Source organism: Myotis brandtii, unplaced genomic scaffold (assembly GCF_000412655.1).
Source record: "Myotis brandtii unplaced genomic scaffold, ASM41265v1 scaffold681, whole genome shotgun sequence".
NCBI lineage: Eukaryota > Metazoa > Chordata > Mammalia > Chiroptera > Vespertilionidae > Myotis > Myotis brandtii.
The window spans coordinates 561796-586689 of NW_005370660.1; the positions used below are offsets into that span (position 1 = coordinate 561796).

At 36.5% G+C, this 24894-nt stretch overlaps 1 protein-coding gene across 13 annotated transcripts in view; it reads left to right on the forward strand.

The window, feature by feature from the left end:
* Positions 1-24894, forward strand: part of RUFY3 (RUN and FYVE domain containing 3) — a 61431-nt gene that overhangs the window by 26811 nt on the left and 9726 nt on the right. For 4 of the 13 annotated variants that reach the window (XM_014529487.1, XM_014529490.1, XM_014529489.1 and 1 more), the window contains 13 exons: positions 4133-4306; positions 5116-5233; positions 6053-6154; positions 7134-7257; positions 8539-8600; positions 9808-9873; positions 11630-11699; positions 14423-14515; positions 15786-15869; positions 17849-18016; positions 18497-18594; positions 22616-22792; positions 23910-24009. In XM_014529487.1, the coding sequence (XP_014384973.1) occupies positions 4133-4306; positions 5116-5233; positions 6053-6154; positions 7134-7257; positions 8539-8600; positions 9808-9873; positions 11630-11699; positions 14423-14515; positions 15786-15869; positions 17849-18016; positions 18497-18594; positions 22616-22792; positions 23910-24009 (1436 nt within the window). Of the gene's footprint in view, positions 1-4132; positions 4307-5115; positions 5234-6052; positions 6155-7133; positions 7258-8538; positions 8601-9807; positions 9874-11629; positions 11700-14422; positions 14516-15785; positions 15870-17848; positions 18017-18496; positions 18595-20161; positions 22411-22615; positions 22793-23909; positions 24010-24894 lie in introns of those variants that run through there. The other 9 variants (XM_005881618.2, XM_005881617.2, XM_005881623.2 and 6 more) reach the window with 7 other exon arrangements.

The following is a 24894-nucleotide window of genomic DNA, read 5'->3' on the forward strand; positions in this document are numbered from 1 at the left end:
CAGAACGACCAATCGCTATGATGCAAACTGACCACCAGGGGGCAGACACTCAATGCAGGAGGCTGCCCCCTGGTGGTCAGTGTGTTCCCACAGGGAGAGCACCACTCAGCCAGAAGTCAGGCTCTCGGCTGGTGAGCACAGCGACGGTGGCGGAATCCTCTCCCGCCTCCACGGCGGCGCTAAGGTTGCTGACTGCTGAGGGCTCCTAGACTGCGAGTGGGTGCAGGCCAGATTGAGGGACCACACCCCCCCCCCCCCTGTCTGTATTATCCAACATTAAATATAATAAATAATACCCAGTTTATATTCACTATTAATTGAAGAAAATGAATGAATGAATAAAAGTTCAGTTTTGAGATTAATAGTCTTAAATGATAGTATTGTGAAAAATTAAAATTTTAATGACTTTTTCATAGAAAAAGTATGACTAATGACATTGTGAAAGTCATACATTTTTTAAAAATCATTTTCTGGCCTATGGGATATAATGAAACTTTATTTAACTTTCTGTAGTTCTAAGCATAAAATATACATAAAAGATCACATAAGTATTCAGTTCATTGAATTTTCACACACTCAACAATTTCACATAGTTAACATCCATATCAAAAAACAACTTTACCAGCTTCTCAGAAGCCCCTTCATGCTCTCATCTTTTTAACAGCATATATTAGTTCCATGAAATCATTTTATACTTTGGTCAAGACAACAAATTAATTGAATCAAGAATTTCTTATTCTGTGACAAATCAAATTAATGATTTAGTATTCATAATTAGTAGCCAATATTATAAAATAAAAAATAATTAATTTTTAAGTACTAATTATTTTCAGTAGTTTAATTTAGTACTAACCAGAAAACATAATTAAAATTATTTGTAATGACCATTACTCTTATATACTATGCAGCACAAAAATGTAGATAATACACATTAAATGATAATCAGTTTAATTTATGCTTTAAGCAATAATAAGCAGAGCATTCTTTTGAGTTCTTACATATAATTGTCAGATTACCCTGATTTTTGTTTGACTTTTAAAATTTTGTTTAGAGCAGTAGTTCTCAATCGGGAGGGAACCTGACTTTGTCTCCCAGGAGACATTCTGCAATATCTGGAGATCTAAAGACACTCTTGGTTGTCATTATTGGAAGGTGCTACTGACATCCAGTGGGTACAGGCCGGTTTGCTGCTAAACTTGATTCACACAACTACATTCCCCCCCCCCCCCTCCCCCCCACAAAAAAAAAAAAATTTGTGGCCCAAAATTATTGCTGAGGTTAAGAGTAATATTTTCTAAAGAATGAGATTGTTTGTGTTTGATTCAGTTTAATTCAGGTAGGGTCTAGCACCATACTAATGGAGTCCAAGGTATTAGGAATTTAATTTCTCTAGGCACTAGTTCCATCTTTCTGCAGTTTATACACCCCAGACCCCAACCAGATGTCTTGAACATTTCTGCTATGATTACAAGAAGAATGAGATGAGGCAGTGTAAAGGAGCTGATAGAAATCTATCACTCTTTCTGGGAAAAAAAGTCTTAAAGCATAGTGTTTTGTACATACTCCCAATCCAGCTCTCCCCATGTTGACTGGTTCTCACTAGGTTGGAATCAGAGTAGTATATGCTTTGACTAGCAGCATTGTTTAATTTTGTTATTAGCTCCCTGACTGAATTGTCTACAGCTTGAGGCAGAGGAAATGGTTCCCTATGGCCAACTTCAACCCCATTTTCTTGCTGTCTGTTGGGAGGTATTAAATGGAGAATCCGGTAGCTGTCCACAACCATTCATGCATACCCACTCACCCCTGCTGTTTCTTTCACCACTAATTCTGGGTCAGAAATGCTACCATAAATGCTGTAACAATGTTGGAAATTAATATCTAATGAATTTGTTCTTCACAGCTGTTTTTCAGGGGATAGTGTTTTTTTAATACTTTTGTGTCCCCTGTGAGCTTATTCTATTCTTGACAATTTGACCTACCCTAACAAAGAGAGTCACATTTGAGGCATGGCAATATATACCAATTCTGACTTTCATAATAAAGTATTCTCTAAAAGTATTACTGCCCAGCCAGCGTGACTCAGTGGTCAAGTGTCAACCTGTGAACCAGGAGGTCACGGTTAGATTCTGGTGAGGGCATATGCCTGGGTTGCAGGCTTGATCCCCAATAAGAGACATGCAGGAGGCAGCCAATCAATGATTGTCTCTCATCATTGATGTTTCTATCTCTTATATACCAATTCTGACTTTCATAATAAAGGATTCTCTAAAAGTATTACTGCCCAGCCAGCAAGACTCAGTGGTCAAGTGTCAACCTGTGAACCAGGAGGTCACGGTTAGATTCTGGTGAAGGCATATGCCTGGGTTGCAGGCTTGATCCCAAATAAGAGACATGCAGGAGGCAGCCAATCAATGATTGTCTCTCATCATTGATGTTTCTATCTCTTTCTCCCTCCCCCTTGTCTCTCTGAAATCAATTAAAAAATGAAAGTATTACCATAGAAAACACTACAGTAAACCACAATTTGTATAGTTGGAATTGTAAACCTATAGTAAGTCCTTAAACTTAATGGAGATTAGCTTAGAATTTGGCTATTTGATTCTGCTCATTTAACTGTGAAAGTAAATATAATTGAAAACAATGTGTGAAGAAAAAAAAACATTGTGTAAAGAAAATTGCTTGGGACAGTTTAAATAAAATAATGTCTGTTTTGTGTTGTGGCTTGTTTGTATAGATTTATCAGTACTTTTTGTCTTCCTAAGAAGAGTTAAAATATTTCATAGGTCTTTAAGCCTTTTATAGAAATTTGGTATATTTGCTATTTGGGGATATATATAGTGGAAAGGGTATTAACTTTCTTATCAGATCCAGGTCCAAATTCTGCCACCTATGAACTTTGGCCTTGGACCACTTAACTGTTAAGGGCCTGCTTTACCACCTGAAAAGAAGGGATACTACTTAAATGACAGTCATAAGAATTAAATAAGATAATCATGTAAAAGAATGGTCAGCAGGAGAGAAGGATAAATATTGTTTGGAGTCATTGATTCATGGGTAAGTGGATAATAGTGGTCATGAGCACAGGGTTGGAGTTGGGGAAACGGGATCTACACTCTGGTTCTGTCATCTATTACCAGCTGTCCACAGAGCCAGCCCCTGTACTCCCGAGGCCTCATTCTCCTTCTTGAAAATTGGTGCTGTTGGTAACTGCTCTTGCCCCGTCCCCCTTATTCTGTACACAATTTGTGAAGTGCTTTAAAAAATAAAACCAATGAGAAAGAAGTAAAGTACTTAAAGTTTGTTCCAAATATACTATTTGCATTATTGTAAGCATGTTGTAAGGAAGAATTGAGACCAAAATTATAAGAAGCAGCCCACAGTACCTGACACAGAATACACACCAGTGAATAAAGTCTGGATTGTTCTGGATTCTGTTGATAAAATATGGTACTTAGTCCCTTTCCTCACATAGTTTATCTGTCTGGTTGATGAGAGCCACACACTCTATTCTGAGTCTTTAAAAATTTGCAGATTGGTTAAGTTCTAATACTGCATTGCACTAATAATGTTAATTATTTTTAGTTTATTTAATAATGCTTAGTTTAAATAATGATGATAATTAGTATTAATACTAATAATGCAAATAGTATATTTGGAACAAACTTTAAGTACTTTACTTCTTTCTCATTGTTTTTTTTTTTAAAGCACTTCACAAATTGTGTAGAAAATAAGGGGGACAGGGCAAGAGCGGAAGCAGACCAGTGAAAGTTGTGGAATAGCGTGCTGCGATGGGCGCCCAGGTTAGGGTGGTGGCAGAGGCAGTAGGGAAAATATGAAAAGACTGTATTCAAAGTTCAAAATTTGATAAAATAATTTTTACTGTTTCATCAAGGATATTCCTAAGGGAAACTGACTATTTTTTTTAACAACAAGTATATGACAGAGAAGAGTACAACAATTAATAGTATAATTTGTTGCTACTGCCTTGATTCTTGCCAAGACAATAACAGTTTTATCCACCATTTCTTTTGCACCATCAATGCAAAAATCAACACCGTGGAATTATAGTGAATTTTAAAATGCACTATTTCCAGTAACCAGACATCATTTTCATCTCCTTTGGCTGCAGATCCGAATTATCTCATGGCTAATGAACGCATGAACCTGATGAACATGGCCAAGCTGAGCATTAAGGGTTTGATTGAATCAGCTCTGAACCTGGGGAGAACACTGGACTCTGACTACGCACCTCTCCAGCAGTTCTTCGTGGTGATGGAGCACTGCCTGAAACACGGCTTAAAAGGTAGGCATGGCCTCAGTGTGCCAATGTGCAGTCAGCTGCTTCCTAACAATGCACATTCAAGAAGAAAAGCATTCTTTCTGGAGTCAAAGAATAAAAGGCTTGAATTAATATTAATCCACTGGAATGCATTTTATATGGATGCAGGCATATGGTTGACTTCAAGGACTTACAGGGCTTAGAAAACACAGATCATTAAATGCTAGAGCTGGAAGGGCCCTTACAAGTATCTAGTCCAGCCTGGCAGTTGTGTTTGACAGGTTGCAGAAGGGACTGGAATGGGATGTGACCTTCCCATAGTCCCACAGTGAGTGGGGCGGAGCATGTGCTAGAACTAGGTCTTCTGACTCTGCTTCCATGCTTCTCCCACTTAACCACAAGCTTTTTAACACAGGACCTGGTCCTGTTCACCTTGGCTTCTCATACCTCCCCAATATTTGATACCTGTTTCTGGAGTATATATTCTTCCCTATTGTACTGTTTTCTTCATTATATCGCACAGCTTTAAGTACTATTAAAGTATTAAATATAGTAATAATACTTTAAGTATTAAAATGTCTTGTTATATTATAGAGCTAGTCCACAAATTCTTCCTGAAAGAGGAAGGACTAAGTCTTGGAAAGTAGGAGATTTTGATTTTCATAAAATGTTACAGATTCTGAAAGCATGAATAATTGCAGAAATATCTGGCGATCTAGGATTTGTTCCCAAAAAAGAGCATTGAATAGATGGGAAGTGTATGTTTGTGTGTTGAGGGCATGTTTATGTTGTAAAGAATATTAAAATACTGCTATGATTTTATATCCTTATAGCTAAGAAAACTTTTCTTGGACAAAATAAATCCTTCTGGGGGCCTCTAGAACTGGTAGAAAAGCTTGTTCCGGAAGCTGCAGAGATAACAGCAAGTGTTAAAGATCTTCCTGGACTTAAGTAAGTGTAAGGTTGGATTCTGTTTGTCAGGGGAAACATTCTTACTAACTATCCCCTTGAAGAGTGGGACTAAGATAATGATGATCATGATAATTTATTTCATAACTATCTAAAATGCATACTGTTGCTACAAATAGGCACTGTTTTGAGAGAACTGGAAATGTAAAATATTAAGAGAAGTATGTCTGAGGGGTAATTGTTATTATTAATCTGAGAGAGATTGTCTTCATGTTCAAATACCAAACATGTTCTTATTTATTTTTAATGCACTTGTTGAAATTAGTGAATTTCAAGAAATTAGATCAAGGGAGGTGGCATACTGGACTTGACTTAAGAAAAAGAATGTGTCTGATGGAGTTTGAAAACCAAGATTAAAACAGTTCTCAAGTGAACCTTAGGAACTGACACCCGGAACCTACCTTGGAACTTGAAAAAGAGTATTAGATTGGTTTAATTATAATCAGATGGAAGTCTAAGTGGCCTGTGTCCACATTATTATTATTTGGGTACCGATATGATCCATACTAAATTTATGAAGCTCTACTAGTACTAATCTGATGGAACATTTTCGGTTGAGCCTCCCAGAGGTCTTGCCTTCAGATGGTGGTCTCATTCAGTAATTAATTCTTCACCAGAGCATTTGTCCCAAACACACCCTCTGGGTCCCTCTAACCCTCACAAAGGATCTCATAGGAGAAGTTGTGAGAAGCACCTCATTGTGCATGTTCTGCTGGGGGACCACTAGCAAGAGTAAGTGAAATCTGTCCCACTGTGATCCCTATTTCTGCTACTTTCAGTTGTTTGGTTTCTGTATTATAGGACACCAGTAGGCAGAGGAAGAGCCTGGCTTCGATTGGCATTAATGCAAAAGAAACTTTCAGAATATATGAAAGCTTTGATCAATAAAAAGGAACTTCTCAGGTATGAACATCTTGTTGGATTTTGCTACATTCTTCATCATATAAGGTCAAATTATATAAAATTTATCATTTTTGTACATCAGAAACAAATGGTTCATAACAATTCCACATAGTTCAACTGATACCTTCTCCCACACCTCACACACACATACTCAGGAATAAGTGTTTTTACATACATGTATTGTCTGTCACTGTGGCATATATATGGCTTTGCAGGGCAGTCCAAAACTTAACACCTCCAGAAAACAGGAAGCGGTTGTTTTTTTTTAAAATATAATTTTATTTCAGAGAGGAAGCGAGGGAGAGAGAGATAGAAACATCAATGATGAGAGAGAATTATTGATCAGCTGCCTCCTACACATCCCCCACTGGGGATCGAGCCCACAACCCAGGCATGTGCCCTTGACTGGAATCGAACCCGGGACCCTTCAGTCCGCAGGCCAACGCTCTATCCACTGAGCCAAACCAGCTAGGGCCAGGAAGGGCTTTTGACACCTTGGCATGCACCTAGGTTCAATAAGACAGGAAATTGACATGTAATATTAAATCCAAATACAACACACATAAAAACGTTTCTCTAGATGGATCATAGATAAAATGAGAAAGAGAACAATAAAATTTTTGGAAGAAGACATAAGACAAAAATTTCTACATATAGAGGGGAAAAAAATGGATAAACCGGTCTACATTAAAATGAATTTCTGTTCACAAGTACAAATATGTGGGAAAAGCATGAATACTCATTTCAATGAAAATACCATTCTGATCACTTTTCTTTCAGCTGGACTATTTATTATCTAGAGTCTCCTCATGCATCTATCTTCTAAATAAAGTATCCAATCCATTTTTTCACTCTTTTGCTATTATCATAAATGACTACATTCAACCGTGAGGCAAGTGTTTCCCTCCTTGTCTCATGATTACATCATTGGTTCTTGAGGTTTTATTACAATAGAACATTCCATGAATCTCTCTTACAGTGAATTCTATGAACCAAATGCGCTCATGATGGAAGAAGAAGGAGCCATAATTGCTGGTCTTTTGGTGGGTCTGAATGTCATTGATGCCAATTTCTGTATGAAAGGAGAAGATTTGGACTCTCAGGTATGAAAAAGTACTCAGTTACCAAGTGTGTCACTCTGAGTTCCCTTATCTCAGAATTTGGACTGATCAGATTATACCAACCAAATTAAGGGAAATTCTTTAAGTCATACATATATGATTTCCTTTTATTTTGATGTGCATATAAAAAAATTAGTTTTTTAGGTGTGTGTGTGTGTGTGTGTGAGAGAGAGAGAGAGAGAGAGAGAGAGAGAGAGAGAGAAAAATTAGTTTTTTACCTTCCAACTTGGCTCATTTATGCATTCTAAATGTTTTTCAAATTCTTATTTTGACTGTGATCCCTGTTAAAAATATTTTGCGCAGGCTAAAATATACATATACAGGCTAAAGTATATACACAGGCTAAATACTAAAAGTAAGTTTAACATGGTAGTTAAGAGTGAAGGCTCTGAACCCAAACTGTTTATGTTGAGATTCCAGCTTCATTTTCTAGCTGAATATATTTTGTAGTTACAAAGTTTCTTGGTGCTTCAGATTCCTTATCTGTAATATGGGGATAAGAAATGCAGTCTCTGTTTCGTAGTGATATTGTGAGGAATAAAGGAGTGAGTACATGTAATGTACTTACAGGGCCTGGCACAAATTCATTGCCCAATAAGTAAACCTGCTGCTTTCACTATGACTATCTCTCTCACCCCTTCTGTATGAAATACTACAGTGAATTTCTGTTACATTTTACACTGAGAAAATAGAGAACAGGAAGTATGATATTTTGATGTGGATTTTAAAAAAGAAATAAGCTGAATGATAAAATAGCAATCTTGAAAAATGTAGACATACACCAATGAAAATGTGGAAGAATAGATACCAGAATGTCACAGTGATCATCTTCAGTTGGTTGGGACTGTGGGTGTCTTGTATTATTCCTTTTGCTTATCTGTATTTTCTAAAACTTCTAAAGGGGATACACATTATTATTGTAACTATAATTTTAAAAGTTATTTCTAAAAGTGAACATAGTGGTTCTGTAGCAGAATACTTGAAATAAACAAAAGAGAAACTTTAAACCTCAAATTCATATTAAGTATTCTGTTGACTTTCTTAGTCTTATCTGGGCTTCTAGTCCTATTGACTTAACCTGAGTCTTTACTTAGAGCCCTTATCAATTCTTGATTATAATAAAAGTAAACATTAAAATGTCATTTAAAATTTTTAGTAATTGTCATGACTATATAACTGTTTTGAGTATCTAGAATGAGATGTGTTATGCCTTGGAGAAAAAAAATCTAATTTTATATTAAATTCTGAAAATTCTCTCTGTAGGTTGGAGTTATAGACTTTTCAATGTACCTCAAGGATGGGAACAGCAGTAAAGGTAGTGAAGGGTATGTACAAAGAAAATTAGGTTTCTTTCTTATTTAATGTTCTTTGATAATATTTAAAGTTTACAACAATACTACTTTTTATCAGACTTGCCGAAGAATTTCTAGTGGTTTAGCTTTAATAGCATCTTGCCAAAACTGTCTGTTGTGTCTGCTAAACCCTAAAAGGGGTTGTAATTAAAGTGATTTTCCTGCTGTGTGGTTTAGGGGAAAACAGAATGAAAAATTTTATAAGATGAGCCCAATGCTCCATCTCTGCAGATAGTGTTTGAAAATATGGTCTTTCTTGATGAGAAGGATTACATTCTCGGTTTGCTTAAAATTTACAATATTAAATATGCATCGTGGGGTTATGTAAAATGTTAATATTAAAGGGGAGTATATGGGAACTGTGCTACTTTTACAACTCTTGTAAATCTATAATTATTTCACGATAAAAAGTTTTTTAAAAGATTCATATACTACTTAGAAATTGGAGATCAAAAGCACACCTTATGCCTCTTATAAATTTAGCAGTTGAAAGCATAATTATTTTGAAGTTTTCAACCTTGGACATTGAGCTAAGATTATATGGCTTGTTAAGTAGTTGTAGAGGTCTGTGACCTTGATTTTACCTTCAGTTGAAAAGTCTAGCTGTTTAATTTTGCCTGTTATAGATTAGTTGGTTTGAAAAGTAAACCTCCCTTTTCACACTTTATTTTTTCATGTGATAATAAACCCTTGATCTTTATGAAAACCTTTTTATACCATTCATTTTGAAATTCAAATGACATTTAAAGGCAAATATATATCCTTTGAGAACAACTATTACACCAGAGGAAGCTTAATTCAATTCCTACAACAAATGGAAAATTGTTATAAAACTAGTGAAGCTAAAAAAATCTGTCAGCTGAGAGAAGAAAATGTTTATTCTTTAAATACCTCTGACAGATTGTAATGTTATATCTATTACCTAAGTTATGATGTGTGTAAGCTATAACAAGGGCTTGATTAATATGGAGTTTTGCGTGTCTTTTTTAATTTTTTTAACCTTCAAGTCTTTCTTGTTGATGTCGAGGGGATTATACATCAGGTCTGTCTTCTGATTGAGTATCTATGCCACAATTTCCTTCCTATGTTTTATGAAAAGACTGGGGGAATGGGGATCTTGATATTTCTAATATTATTTATTTTATTTCTATTTTCTCTCTCTTTCCCCCTTTTCCTCCAGAGATGGCCAGATTACTGCAATTCTGGATCAGAAAAACTATGTAGAAGAACTCAACAGACATCTGAAGTAAAGAATGAATAAATATTATTACTTTACTGGGGTGTTTGTTACAAGGGAAGGGAAGGGTAAACTGGTGAGCAGTGAGGATAAATTGAGATAATACTGAACAAATGTATGTAGAATTCCTGCTTGCCAGCCACTTAGCTAGACACTGGAGAAATGGCATTTAATTGTTTTGGTGACCTTTAGTGAAAGGCAGTAATAAGATTAGTATGTAATTATACTTCTAGTGATTAAATACATACATTGTTAAGATTCTTAAATATGTGATATATGGTAAGTCCTCATTTAACATCATTGATAGGTTCTGTGACTTTAAGCAAAACAATGTATAACAAAACCAGTTTTACCATATGCTAATTGATATAAACAGGAGTTAAGTTCCTACAGCATCAAAACAACGATGAATGAAATTATGACTTGAGTACCTACCGTTTACAGTTGAAATTGGCCCTTTTGATCCAACCACATATTTCAGGACTAATCTTGAGTAAACTACTCATTGCCTTAGTATCTTTAGATTAATCATATCTCATTGATCCCTTGTATTTCTCACTTATATATTAAATTGATAGTATTAATTTACCCTGTCTTCACCATCACTACCATTAATTTACAAAGTACTCACTAAGTACTTTTTAAGAACTCTCCAGAACTTGAAACAGTCTTCTCTCCACTGAGGAGATAAGACAAAAATTTCCTTGTTTTCTCAAGTAGTACATTTATGTTCTAAAGCAGGGATGGGGAACATCTGGCTTGAGGGCTATATAAGGCCTGCGAGCCATATAAGGCCCGTGAAATCATTTGGTCTGGCCATGCCAAGGCATTAGGGGTGTGTTAATTAAATGTTTGACCAAATATAGCAGACTAATTTTTAAGTTGGTAATTTTGGATGGCCCGTGAATGATGTTATAAATATCCAAATGGCTCTTGGCAGAAAAAAGGTTTCCCATCCCTATTCTAAAAACTGTCAAATAATTAAGGAGAATTAACATATCTATTATTATCTTATTTATAGTTTTCCTTATGAAAGAATCATTTTAATTTAAATAAAGACCATAATGTGATTATATCAATATCAATTTATATTGTCTTGGTTCCAGCTAGAAAACTCAATTTAAGTGCAAACTCAATGTAAGAGCTAATAATGATTACAGTGAACTATGGAGATGTTAGTTAAGCAAAGGTATGGTTATAATTGACAATGAAATATAAGTGTGACACTATTAATTTCCTCTTTCCATGCCTTAGTTTCTCTCTGTAATTGGGGATACCTAATGCATAGGGTAGTGGAAAGGAGTAAATGAAATGATGCAAGTAAAATCATTTGAAGAGTGTTTGGTGTGTGGTAAGCATTTAATTCATGCAGCCTATTATTATACAGGGTTTCAAAAAAATGTATACGCACTTTGAATAATTATTAATTCCTATGGGTTAAATCTAAAAAGAAAGAAACATTGATCTATCAGCTATAAGCGTGTATACATTTTTTGGGGTACCCTATACAGAAGTAAAACTTAAAGTCTACTGTATAGTGCATTTATTCTTTTATTTCATTCAACCAGTCCTTATTAAAAACAAACTTCAATGCCAATGATGAAGCTGCTAAGACATAGCCCCCCGTGTAAGTTATCTTGGAGCTTGCAAGTCTATAAAAAATCATGGGCATTACAATGAAAAGTGTGATGGATGTTTAAAAGGACGTACAGGATATTGTTCTATTTCTCAAAAGAAACCATTATGTTTTTTCTTCTCTTGATAGTGCTACTGTAAACAACCTTCAGGCAAAAGTGGATGCACTAGAAAAATCGAACACTAAACTGACAGAGGAAGTAAGTGTTTTGGAAATTCTTTGATTGAGTTATAGAATTTAGTAATGTGCATTAGTGGCAAGTAATTTCCCTGGAGCCATGGAAATAAAGGACTTGACTTTTCAGATAATGTCTAATATAGAACATAACTCTTTGTTGTGGCTAAGAATGGCCAGCTGGCTTATGTCAGGGGTCTCAGTTGTACAGTTGGACTACTGGCCTAGAACCTAGGCTGATCAAATATCTTGCTTTCTTTTGTTTTGTCTGAACTAGCCTAGAGTTCATGTTTAGCATATAGCCTGATATTCACCATTTATTCATTCAGCAAACATTTTCGGTGCTAGAGGTAGACAAAGATTCGTATGTGCCAGGCATTGATTTATGTGTGCCAGATTGGCAGCTCCCCACCTTCACAGGCCTGATCTTCTCCATGGGTGGTGAGTAGATAACACAAAGAGCACTGGTCAGAAGACCAGTGACCCCTGCTTACATGACGTGCCGCATGTCATGTGCTGCTGCACAAGTCAGTCACTTGACTTCCAAAGGCGCAGTTCCCTCGCTAGCAGATGAGAGTATTTACACTTCCCCTTTCAGCCTCACAATTTCTCTAGAGATCAGATAAGAATACATATGTGAAAACTTTTAGTAAAGTTCCTAAATAAAAAGAGAAAAATAAGTTCATGTTTCACTTCTGATTAATATATTTTTCCCTAACCTACCAAAGTCTAAGCTACATTTCCCACCACCACCCCCACCCCCCAGTGGCATTAGATGTTTCTTTTTAAAACCTTAAATAAAATTTTCCAGGTGGCAAAGACTTTTTTACCTTCTCTGTTTCTAACTATTCTGCAGTGGGGTAAATATGATTTCAATAAAACCAAGTTAAAATAGTAACTAGGAAATGCTGTAATCTTTTTTTCCAGGACAAACATTTTCATTGTTACAACTTTAAAACACCTTTCTTATTCACGATGCAGTGTGCACATGATGTTTTGTTGAGTTGTACACATGAAACCTGTATGGTTTCATGAACCAGTGTTATCCGAATAAATTTAATTTTAAAAAAAATAACACCTCCTTATTACTCAGCTCTGTGGGCTTCATTTTTTAGTACAGATTCTTAAATTATATTAAAACTCTAATTTATGGATATGGCCTTTAGAATTTGATCCCACCAGGCTTTCAAAATATTCTGCACAGAAATTCTGTACTGTGATTCTACTGCTATTATATTGAGGCACTGTAGCATAACAACTAAGCATGCGCTCTAGAGCTAGACTACTTGAGTTCATGTCCCAACTCTGGCTTTCTAATCCTGGGCAGATTACTTAAGCCTCTATTCTATTTCTTGGTTAGCTTATCTGTAAAATGGGGATGATAAGAACAATAAGATTTTTGTGCAAATTAAATGATTTAATACATAAGGGCCTAGACCAGTGCCTGACACATCACAGGCACTTAGTATAAACATACTTGTTAATTTTATTCCCTCAGTCACAAGATTATCCTCCTGATCTAGATTTATTTTACTAAATATAGTAATTTATTTATTCATTGACTTAATTGTTTTACCAATAAGGTTTATTTTCTTGAAACTTTGAACGTTTACCGTAGAGAGAGGTAAGCATTGTGTATACACTTAATAAAGAGCAGAGAAAGCTAATGAGGCCTGCCTTTTCTCATGTCCATCTATTTTGGATTTAAGAGGACGAGTGTTAAAAGTAAAAAAACAGACTTTTTGCCTCCTGAGTTCTGAGCCAACATAACAAAATGAGAAGAATTAAGCAGGTAACGGTATATAAACATGCACTCTGTTGTGCAGCTGATTTAGAAAGCCCATTTGGATCTGCAGTCATCATCTCCTAACATTTTCTCTGATGCTGAGACCTTGGCAGAAGCTGTCTGAGGGTGCACTTGGCTCTAGACCAGAGTTACTTCTTCATGCTCCATCAGGTCATGAAGCAGACGGAGAAATGGGCTTCCAGACTTGCCTCTAGAAAGCATGCCTGAGCCTAGCTCCCCTGTCCTCACATGTTAGAACAGGAACCAAACAGAACCTACCCCACTGCCAGTGCAGAGATAATAAAAAGCGGTCCAGGCCTGGCCAGGAGGAGTCTGCCCATTTCCGTTCCCAGCCTCATTTAGACCCCTTCACTTTCTCTGTGGAGAATACAGGTCAGTAGGTACAGAGAAGGATAAAGTGTTCCCACTGGACTTTTCCCTCCTGCAGAATGAGGATAACAGTGTTTCCCCTTAGCTGCATTCTGCTAATCACATCACCTTATCTTTTTAGGTGCTGAAATGAAAACTCTCTTAAGTGCTTAATGGCATCTTCAAGAACTTAGGAGCTCATTTCTTTACTCTTGTAAAAAGTCTAATGGAGGATTCATAAGATGGATCCCAAGGCATGAGGTGACCTCTTAAATGCTTTAGAAATGGGTGTTGTAATTAATATAAATTATCCATGAGGACACCCTTAAGGTAAATGATATTAACATTTTGGTACTGAAATAAAGTTTACACAAAGAGCAGCAAAAGGAGATATTTTAAATTTGAATCTAAGCTACTTTCAAAATATTTCTTCTAAGTTCCTTATAAGGACATTTTAATGGGGTTATAAATAGCTTTCTTTTCTTCTAAGAATAGCTAATCCTGAAAAATCATGGCCTAGCAGATCATGAATTCTCCTATCCTGGTTAATAAAAGAAAGATAAAAGATTATTTTTTTCTAATTTTATCAACAGCTTGCAGTTGCAAACAATAGGATTATTACCTTGCAAGAAGAAATGGAGCGAGTTAAAGAGGAAAGCTCCTACATACTGGAATCCAATCGGAAGGTAATCTTACTAGATTTATAAAATATTCCTGGAGAGAGTGTCAGTGTTGGTGGGGGAGCCTCTAGAGGAGTGTTTGGAAGCAACAAGCATTCACATAATATCAAACTGTTTTTACTGCGGCTTCACGCAAAACTGGGGAACAGTGAAGGTTAGGGGAGGGTGGTGTTCCTTTTACAGATGCTCCTTGGCTTCACCGCCATCTACATCTGAAACAGTCTAATTCAGTTTCTTGTTTTTATGTACTAAAGATTTGTGCTGTGTTTAAGTGTTAGATTTGCTATATTAAATGTACCATTATTTTAGACCATTTTACTGTTTTGTAAGAAGTGTTTATATGATACCACTGGGAAAGAGTTTCTTTGTTAATGAACCTTCTAAATAACTTAATTTCGTAAAGGATCAAAGTTTTTATATATGTCTAAACAGATACGTTGCAAGCCTTTTATATATTGTACAATTATAAGCCTTCTTAAGTAGAGGATGTAATGTAACAGGTTTAGCTCATTGATGACTGAAGATCAGAACTATCCACATTGGCAATTCTGCACTAAATTATAGTGGTGCTACTTTAGGGAGCTGTTGAGGTTGATAGAGCTTCTAGCACCTGTACCTAAATATTCCCAGATGGCTGTGGGTGTAATTTTCTGTCTTTCATGATTTTGTTGGCATTTCTTCAGTAGTATTGTTATCTCTAGGAAGGTCTTCCTGTTCCCTTGTATCCTCATGCTTCTAACCTAGGAACTCAAACACCCAGTTACTAAAATGGTTCCTAAAAAGTAACTAGGCTGAGTGAGGAACAAAGTCGTTTTCTAAGAGTAACTTTTGACTTTAATGCATGGACTTTGTGAAAACAACTGTGACCGCTCAGAAGAATTTTCTGATGACTTTCTTATTTTTAGCTGTGATCTCTCTGGATGGTTAGAGATACCAGATGTAAGATCTCTGGAAAAGGAATATATTCCCAATTGAACATTTGGCCCAATTCATAGTTGACAGTGAATACTGTTTTGTTTTTAGAGGCTGATTTTTAAAACTTCTACTACTTGGTTTGGTAAACTATCTAAAGACTTTAAACAAAATAGAAAGAAATCCTCAATTCAGCTTAAGAATTTGTAAGTTACTAACCCTCTTCAATTTTTTTGTTGTCTTTATTCATTGTTGTATCTGCTTAGGTTTGATCATTTTCTCTTAATAAATAGGAGTGCTGGTGTTAGCTAACTGTATAAATTCTTTATCCTTAAAAATGTACTGTTTTATTTATCATTTCAAGGCTCCTAAGCAAGACAGAACTTCAGAAGGGCAAGCACTAAGTGAAGCAAGAAAGCATTTAAAGGAGGAGACACAATTGCGACTGGTAAACTTCATTTACATTCTGATAATTCAGAAGACTGGCAGAATGTAACAGCTTGCTTAGGGGTTTGTCTTAGACCAAGGCCAGGAATAGCAGTAGTGTACTGACACATTTTTATGCATCCTATAAACTGTTTTCTCACTCTTGTTAACCCATATTCCCTATAATGCTTTCTCAGTCCATTTTCTGAGTATTCTCAACTGCAAATAAGATTTTGCAATCTTTATTTACTTGCTTTTATAGTTTGTATTGCAAAAACATTAGGTATATAGTAACTACTTTATAAACTCAGCACTCCCTTCTCCCCACCTCAGTCATCACTCCTGTGAAGATTCTGATATGTCTCCTTGGAGGGGGCAGCTTCTCGCCTCATCACTAAGAGCCATTAATGTAGAATTGTATTCTTTTATTTTTAGCTGTTACTTCTAATTTATTCTTGTTCTTATACATAAATAGAAAGATGCGTCATCAGTGTTAGTCTTAAAATATTTTGAGACTCATATGTATTATGAAAAAAATACATATGAGAATGTATAATAAGGAGTAATATTCTTGAACTGCATTTTATCCAAGTATTAGTGTACTAATACACCCCTGGTATTAATATATTAATTCTTCCTGCAATTTAGATAGTATGACAAACAAAAGAATCCACCACCACCACCCCAGTAGTGTCTCTAACAATAAGGAAAAGGCTGAAAATAAGGAGTGAGCCTTATACACTAATAGTGTATAAAACAGAATCTCAGATTTTCTGAGAAAATAATACTGTTTTGACATCCTTGAAATAATTATCATTTTCCTTCTATGTGTTTGTGAATTGGATCTCAAAATACTTTCTACAGGGAAGCTCCTACAAATAATATATGGCAACTTTATAAAAAGCAGTCTAATCCAATTTCTGTTATGCTAACCATGTTAGAGGAGTGCCTCAGTTAAGCAGCATGTGATAAAAATTTTACACAAAATTTTCCACATCCTTATGTCACAATAAGATAAATGTTAAAAAAGGAAAGAAGTCGTAACCGGTTTGGCTCAGTGAATAGAGCATCAGCCTGTGGACTGAAGGGTCCCAGGTTTGATTCCGGTCAAGGGCGTGTACCTTGGTTGTGGGCACATCCCCAGTAGGAGGTATGCAGGAGGCAGCTGATTGATGTTTCTCTCTCATTGATGTTTCTAACTCTATCTCTCTCCCTTCCTCTCTGCAAAAAATCAATAAAATATATTTAAGTGAGTAAATAAATAAATAAGGAAAGAAAAAAAGCAAGTAGGCAAGGTCCTAGCTGTGCCTTGGGATAGCCTGAATGCAGAAGAACCTCAGGAGTTTATAGCTTTGATCATCCAAATAATGTTACAGTAATAATGGTTGGAACAAAAAGAGGCTCATGTTAAGTGAATCTAAAAATTAAGTTAGCCATATTGACTATTCACAGTAATTGAATGTTACCCTGGGAACCCACAGTATCTTTTTTATTTCTTGGGCTCTTGAATATGTCAACAATATCCAAATTGAAGAGAATTACAACTGCTTCATTTTGTACTGGCTACTATAACGGTATATAAATATGTATGTTCACTAGTATATATATATTTATATAATAAGACATGACATCAGTTGTCTATCTTAATATCTGATGAAGTACCTCAGGTATGTGTGTATTTTATTTATTTATTTATTTATTTATTTATTTTATTTATTTGTGTGTGTGTGTGTGTGTGTGTGTGTGTGTGTGTGTGTATTTTAGACATATTAAATAGCACTACCTTTGGCCTATTAAGCCCTTCAGATTTGTAAATTACCGAGTAAATGTTATTGTAATTATCCTAATTATTCCTGTCATTAATGTCTCTGCATTGAATGAGAGCTTATAGCTATTTTGTCAGAATATTCAGACCTGAGAGTTTGGTGTACCTTTTCCTGTGGAATTTTTTGGTTTGTGCATAGATGAGAGAGAGTAAGCACTTCCTTTACCTTTGGGCAGGATGTTGAGAAAGAACTGGAGATCCAGATCAGCATGAGGCAGGAGATGGAGCTGGCCATGAAGATGCTGGAGAAGGACGTCTGCGAGAAGCAGGATGCCCTGGTGTGTCTGCGGCAGCAGCTGGATGACCTCAGGGCTCTCAAACACGAACTTGCCTTTAAGCTGCAGGTGAAGGAAACAGGAACCGACTCACTGCTCTCTAAAATCCCAGGGCTTCCCTTTGCCCCTCTTGTTTAGAATCACACTTTAAATACCAGAAGAAAGAGCTGCATCTCATTTTGAGGCTAGCTGCTCATAAACCACTTTAGGAATCTGACCATTGCCATGGCCACTTTCCAGATTGTGAGATAATTTCTATTCTGCAGTCTAACCTACCAACTGAGTTATATATTCTATTAGCTTTTATACTGGAATATGCTAAATTGATGAACCTTCTGGTGTTGATTTTTGTGAAAAAGATGCATATAACACTACTAATTTTAAACATTGCTTTTTGTTTCTTCTACACTTGGGAATTAAATAGTTCCCAAATATATGAGCATTTCTATTTCTCTATTTCCCACATACCATTAGGTTCAAAAGGCATGTGAGATTTTTTTCAGGATTTTATGTTGTATATACATCACTCATAATTCTTTTCCATAACAGAGTTCAGACTTAGGAGTAAAACAGAAAAGTGAACTAAACAGTCGCTTGGAAGAGAAGACCAATCAGATGGCTGCTACCATTAAACAACTTGAACAAAGGTAAAGTTTGTTTAGAAACACTTTGGGCCTACAGTGCTGGAAGTGCAGAGAATGTACTATGCATTTGGCAAACAGAAAGTATGTTCAATTCTCCCAGCTTAACATCAGCATGCTCGCAGAGAGAAAGCTGATAAAAGTTTGTGTTGTCTAAGATGTTGCTGAAAACGTTTATAAAAAACATTAGTCTTTCGTGACTGTTTTGAACAGCAGAACTCTAACCCTCTCACTTAATCCCATTTCAATGCCATGTGTTAGGGGAGGGATACTTAACAAGGATGAAAGGGCTTTCAAATATGTTTGTGATTCTACTGTTTTATTGTTCATCACTAAAGTCATTAAATACTTTGGTGCCAGGTGATACAGGGGTACTGAGGGCCCTGCTAAAAAATTTAACCCCTTTCTCTCCTTTCTCCTGAACAGTCCTATAGCTTCCACTGTCACCTCATGCCCATGACTCTTAAATCTGTCTTCAGCTCTGTCCTTCAGTCTTGTATTCTCATTCTCTGACCAGCTATTTCCCTCTAGTACCCACCATTCATTAAGTACATCCTCTCCCTATGCTACTCTTTTGTTTCACTTTTGGTTTGAAAACACCATTTTCTTCCTAGTGCCAAGAGAAATGGCTGAGACTTCAAGCTCAAATGAGCGACAACAGCCACGGTCATTCATTGTTGCCAGCCTGTGTTGCCATCTTTACCCCCACTGATCACCCTTGCACTTGAGCAAAACTAAACTACCAACTGGTCCCTGGACATGCTTCCTATTTTTCTCATCCATATCTTTTCTAATAGTTCCACCAATTAGAAATGCCTTCCTCTCCCCACTTCCTTGTTCTTCAGATACATTTTTTTTACATTCAGGTTCAAAGGTGACTTTTTTAAAGCTTCCTCTAATACTTCTTCCCAGATAAAAATAATCTGCCAAGTCTGCCCTTGGAACTCCCATGGCCTTATATCCATACCTCCCCAGACTGCTTGTAACACTTCTCATTTCTGCCTTACCTCATACCCTTGATATATGTATTGTATCTTCTAGTGAGAGTGTGAACTCCTTAAGGTTAGTTAACTAGTTGTTTAAGTTCCCTCATTGGATCTGTCACAGTGCCTTGCATTTACAATGCATTCATTTAGTAGATGCATGAATGAATGGATGAATGCATGATGTCTTTTATTCAGATGATTCTTGACCAGTAGGGTCCTGAATGGCACTGAATATTAATGTTAACTCAAAAGTTATTTGCAAATTAATAAAAAAGCTTGAAACCTCTGGTTTGGCTGATTTTAAATAAAAAGATATCCGTCTATCCAGGAAATTATCTAAGTTCTTGCTCATAAGCAAGTATGTGTTTATGATTCAACAAATCAATTTTAGTGTTCATAGATTATGCGTTTGAAGTGTATAAAATTCATTTTCAATGGTTTTTTGACTTGGTGTTTAAAGCAGACAATTAAAATAATGACATCTCTTCAAATATGCTGACTTATTATCTTGCTATTTTTCTCTTTCCTGTTTATTCATTTTCTCATTCCCCTTTCACTCCATTTTTATTTTTATTTTCTTAATTTAGTGAAAAGGATTTGGTGAAACAGGCAAAGGCCTTAAATAGTGCAGCAAATAAATTGATCCCCAAACATCATTAGGCATTTTGCAGCTTGTCACCTCGCAAGTCTGATGTCACAACAGAATTGTAAAAGGAAGAAATCTGAAAGCTATTACATTTGGGCTCTGATTCATATAAAACATCACCAAAAATTGACTTTGAATTTATTGGACTTTTAAAAAACAACAACAATTTGATATATAGGCTGTGTTTTTTCTTCTTTACTTTCTCCCCAGAGTTAGAAAATTTAGTGTAAGTTCTCAATTAAATGCCAAATAAACTTCAAGAAATTACTTCTGAGTTGACCAATAAATAAATATTCCATTTAAAAAAGAAGCCTAGGGAATTGAAGCTTTGTACACATATTATTGATGCTTTGCAACCCAGTACCTGACAATATCAGATTCTAGATGCATTGTCTATATCAACAAGCCTGTTCTACCACTGCGATGTAATGAACTAGAGGTGACTATGGGCCTGGACTCTTCTAAAGTAGTTCTGTGTCTCTTAGGCCATGACCCCTTTTCACTTTTGTTATGTAGATTTAATCCCCAAGACAGGATAAGTCTTAGTATTTTACTGCAGTTCTATTCTCTATAACTAATATTGCTTGCAACTTTTTTGCCTTAGTGACTTCCTGGGGTGGGGAAAACAGCATCCTTACATTTCTATAAAGTACATAGAGATAAAATTAGCGATTAGGTAATTTATAATAGCATAATAATGTGGAAGCTTGGAAAAACCCTCCTAATATTTGTCATCTTCTACCTCTGCCATTTTCTTGCAATTCCACTCCCTCTTTAGGTAGTTCAGAGAGAACAATTTTAATAAAAATACTCCCCTCCTATGAAAAAATACACTACACATATTTTAAATCCTGCTTTTCCTTTTGGAGTAAAGACAACCAGGTATTGACACGAGTGGTGGTTTCCTGCCTGTTATTCCATGCTAGAAACATTTTCCTAAGAGTTTCTGTTATTTTTTGTTTAGATGGGGATTTGCCAAAGTTTCTAGGAAACTAACAATCTAATTATTAGGAAATCATTCCAGAGTGGGAAATAGATAAATGATAAAAACAATCCTTATTATTTAGTCTAAAAATAAAGATTCCCAGTAGGTGTCCACAAACAATAATAAGCAGGGCTTATTTCTCTAAATGACCACAGATTTAACCCTTTCTGGATTCCACATTGTAAATAATCCAATAAATAATGTAATTTTTTTAAAAATGGCTTTTGAATTTTGGGGGACAGGCTAAATAAGCCTTTATCCCTTCAAAAAGTCATGGCAAATGTTTTTTTTTTTCTCTTTTTTCATTCTGTTATTGCAGCATTTCAGCTGCTTAGGTTGGGACAAAAATAATCCCTTTGCTTCCTGCCCTGAAATTCATACCTTCCTGGAAAAAAAACAGAATTAAGAGAGTAAGCTAGATTTCATTTATGCTTTTACAGGTCCTTGTAGACTTGAACCAAAGTCAAATCAAAGAGCACAGGAGCAACCCTCATGGAAGATCCTATGCTCTTCAACTCATTTTATTTCTTATAATTTTGCACCTATTTTTATCTTCATCAAACTTTTGTGGTAAATTTCCTTTTCTATGAGCATTCAGGAGTGTCCAAACACCAAAATAAAACATTTTTAGAGACTACACATAATATGCTTCCAAATTCTATTTTATAGGGCCCTGGATATTTCACCTCTTAGAACATGCTTCTTTATAGGTGCAAAGTTATAGAATATATGGAAGAAAACATTCATCAGAATCTCCCAGAGAATCTGGTCAGGAATTCTGTGCAGGCCCAGGGCTGAATTGCTTATCCAATTACACACCACTTGGCAGGAATAGAAAAGGAAAGAGATGGCCAAATTCTAACAAAGGCTTCTCCTTATATAATAACCCAAAGTCTGGGGAAGGGTTGATATATAATGTCCAATGGTTTAATACAATTTGTGGGTTAGGGGAAGGACCAGGAAAATGTTCCAGTTCCATATATAAGAAGGTAGTTGCCCATTTGCAAGTTCCAGTTGTGTGTATAAAATAAATATAAAGTACCAAACCAATTAGGAAATAAAAACAACCAAAAAAAAGTGGATTTAACTTTAATTACTGTGCTTAAGGTTGGCTTTGGATATGGATTTTCTAAACAGTGGTGTTTTGTTGTTCATCATCTAATGGCTGTAAACTGTAGTACTAGAATAAAAAAAATGGAAAATCACTTTTCTTCTGCCTGGTTCACCTTCATCTTGCTTTTCTTGAGAATTTGTTTCTTCTCCATCTTTTCCCCCCATATTTTCTTCCCCTGTGTCCTGCAGAATTTTTGTCTTCTCTCTGTCTCTCCATGCCTTCTTCCTTGGGTTGTTTTATGTTGTGCTGTGAACTTGGTCTTCCTCCCCACCGTGGCTTTTGTTTTTTATCACAAGTTCATGTGGCTCACATCCAGATTGCGCCAGGCCGAGCGAGGCCGCCAGTCTGCTGAACTGGACAACCGGCTCTTCAAGCAGGACTTCGGAGACAAGATCAACAGCCTGCAGCTGGAAGTGGAGGAGCTCACAAGGCAGCGGTGAAGAGAGGGCGCTGCAATCGACAGGGTGGTTGTGGTAATTCTAAGGCTGGACAGTGGGAGAAGGGGGTCTCGTGACCCAGCTATCTCCGTTCTGTCTCTACAGTGCCTTTCTCTGACATTAGAACTCAGAAAGCTTCACATACCTCAGCATCCCCAAAATCTTGTCGACATCCTTTGTGTTCAGAGAATTAGGGAGTTACAACCCAAGGTCCAAGACACACAAAAAAGAGTAAGAGAATTAATAGCCAACATAACACTAATAATAGCATTTTTTGAATTCTCACTGTGTGCCAAATACTTCACTGAGCACTTCACATGCATTCTCTCTTAACATCTCCCCATCAAACCTATTAATAGGTGATCGTATTACCTCCACTTTCAGATGAAATTAAAGCTTAGAGGGGTTAAATTTGTCCAGATTCACACAATTAAGCTAATAAGTGCGACATTCTAATTTTAAAAGCCTGTCTCTCACTGACTCCAAGCCCTCAACTCACTTTTCCATATTATCTCTCAGAGGCTCGTTTCTGTGCTAAAATCACTGACTTCAAACAAATAGAACATGGGTGTTGGGTAGAAATGCACATAGCTGCTAAGGACACGTGGTTGAAGGTGTAGCTGGGATTCACTCCTATACCTGTAGGAAGAGACAGTTCGTTCATATGAAATGGGACTTCAGTGTCAGTGCTTTCATACTGAATCTGCTGAAAATTTATAAATACTGTCTTTCAATTACAGTAAATCCTACTAATTGCCATTCAGTTGACCACAACTCTTCATTAAGAGTTCATATTAAATATTGACATTCAGAGTGGTGAACCTCAGGCACTGGGAGATCCTAAACCTAGTTGTCCATATATAGGGTAACTTTTTATTAATCAAGTATTAAAATTTTATTATTAAGCTTTAAGAAAAGGGTTTGGGATTCTTAGTCTAAGAAAGACTAAACATGTTGTATGTATTTTAGTGTTACTAGCTTTATTTTATTGTATTTTAGTACTTTAAAAACTAGTTTTCCATATATAGGGTAACTTTTTATTAATCAAGTATTAAAATTTTATTATTAAGCTTTAAGAAAAGGGTTTGGGATTCTTTTTAGAATGATTTCAGAACTCTAAATGTTCATCCTTTTCCTCTCCAACCTATCCCAGGAACCAGCTTGAGTTAGAACTAAAACAGGAAAGAGAAAGAAGGTTAAAGAACAGCAGGAGCATCCCAGGAAAGAGTTCCCAGAAGCCAGAACCCAAAATGGTAATAATTGTTTCTCCCTTGTTTGTTTGTTTAATACTTAGAGACTACCTTGATGGGCTGGACAGTTTCCTCTCATGGAACACGTGCTAATTGCTGTGGCCTTGAGCATGTAGCTAGCAGGCTAGAGCTGAGTGGACACATGAGTGCTTGATTCTGGATCTATCTATGAGGTGCTCTCACTTGATTTCATTTGGTAAAGGGAATGAGTAACCATACTTTCCTGTGGTCCTGTCAACCTGTCAACCTTTTTAATCTGTCAAGTAAGATTATTTTGGTATCTTAACAAAAATAAGTGTTTCTTGGACTTCTGCTAGCTAATCCTATATAATAAAAGGCAAATATGCAAATTGTCCCCAAGAGCGGGAGTTCGACTGACAGGGAGTTAGACATGTGCTGACCACCAGGGGGCGGTGTGAAACATGGCAGGCGTTGGCAATGCAGCGCTGGCAGCGGGCGGCAGTGGACGCACTGCCAGCCCCAATGGGCCCTGACAAGAGTGAGACCGTGGCAGGATGGTGAAGCAGGTGAGTGGGCGGAGTCAGACCAAGGCAGGTGCAAAGGGAGGCCTCAGCCAGCAGCAGCTAGCGACCCTACCTGTGCACAAATTTTGTGCACTGGGCCTCTAGTCTAATCTAATAAAAGAGAAATATGCAAATTGACCGTAACTTCACTACGCCCCCAAGCCACGCCCACCAGCCAGTCAGAGCGACAATATGCAAATTAACCCAACCAAGATGGCGGCCGGCAGCCACAGAGCTGGAGCAAGCAGGAGGCTTGGTTGCCCTGGCAATGGAGGAAGCCAAGCTTCCCACCTGCCCTGGCCGGGCTGTGGCCTCCGCTAAAGGCAACAAAGTTTCAATTATAAAAGATAAATAAATCCCAGAT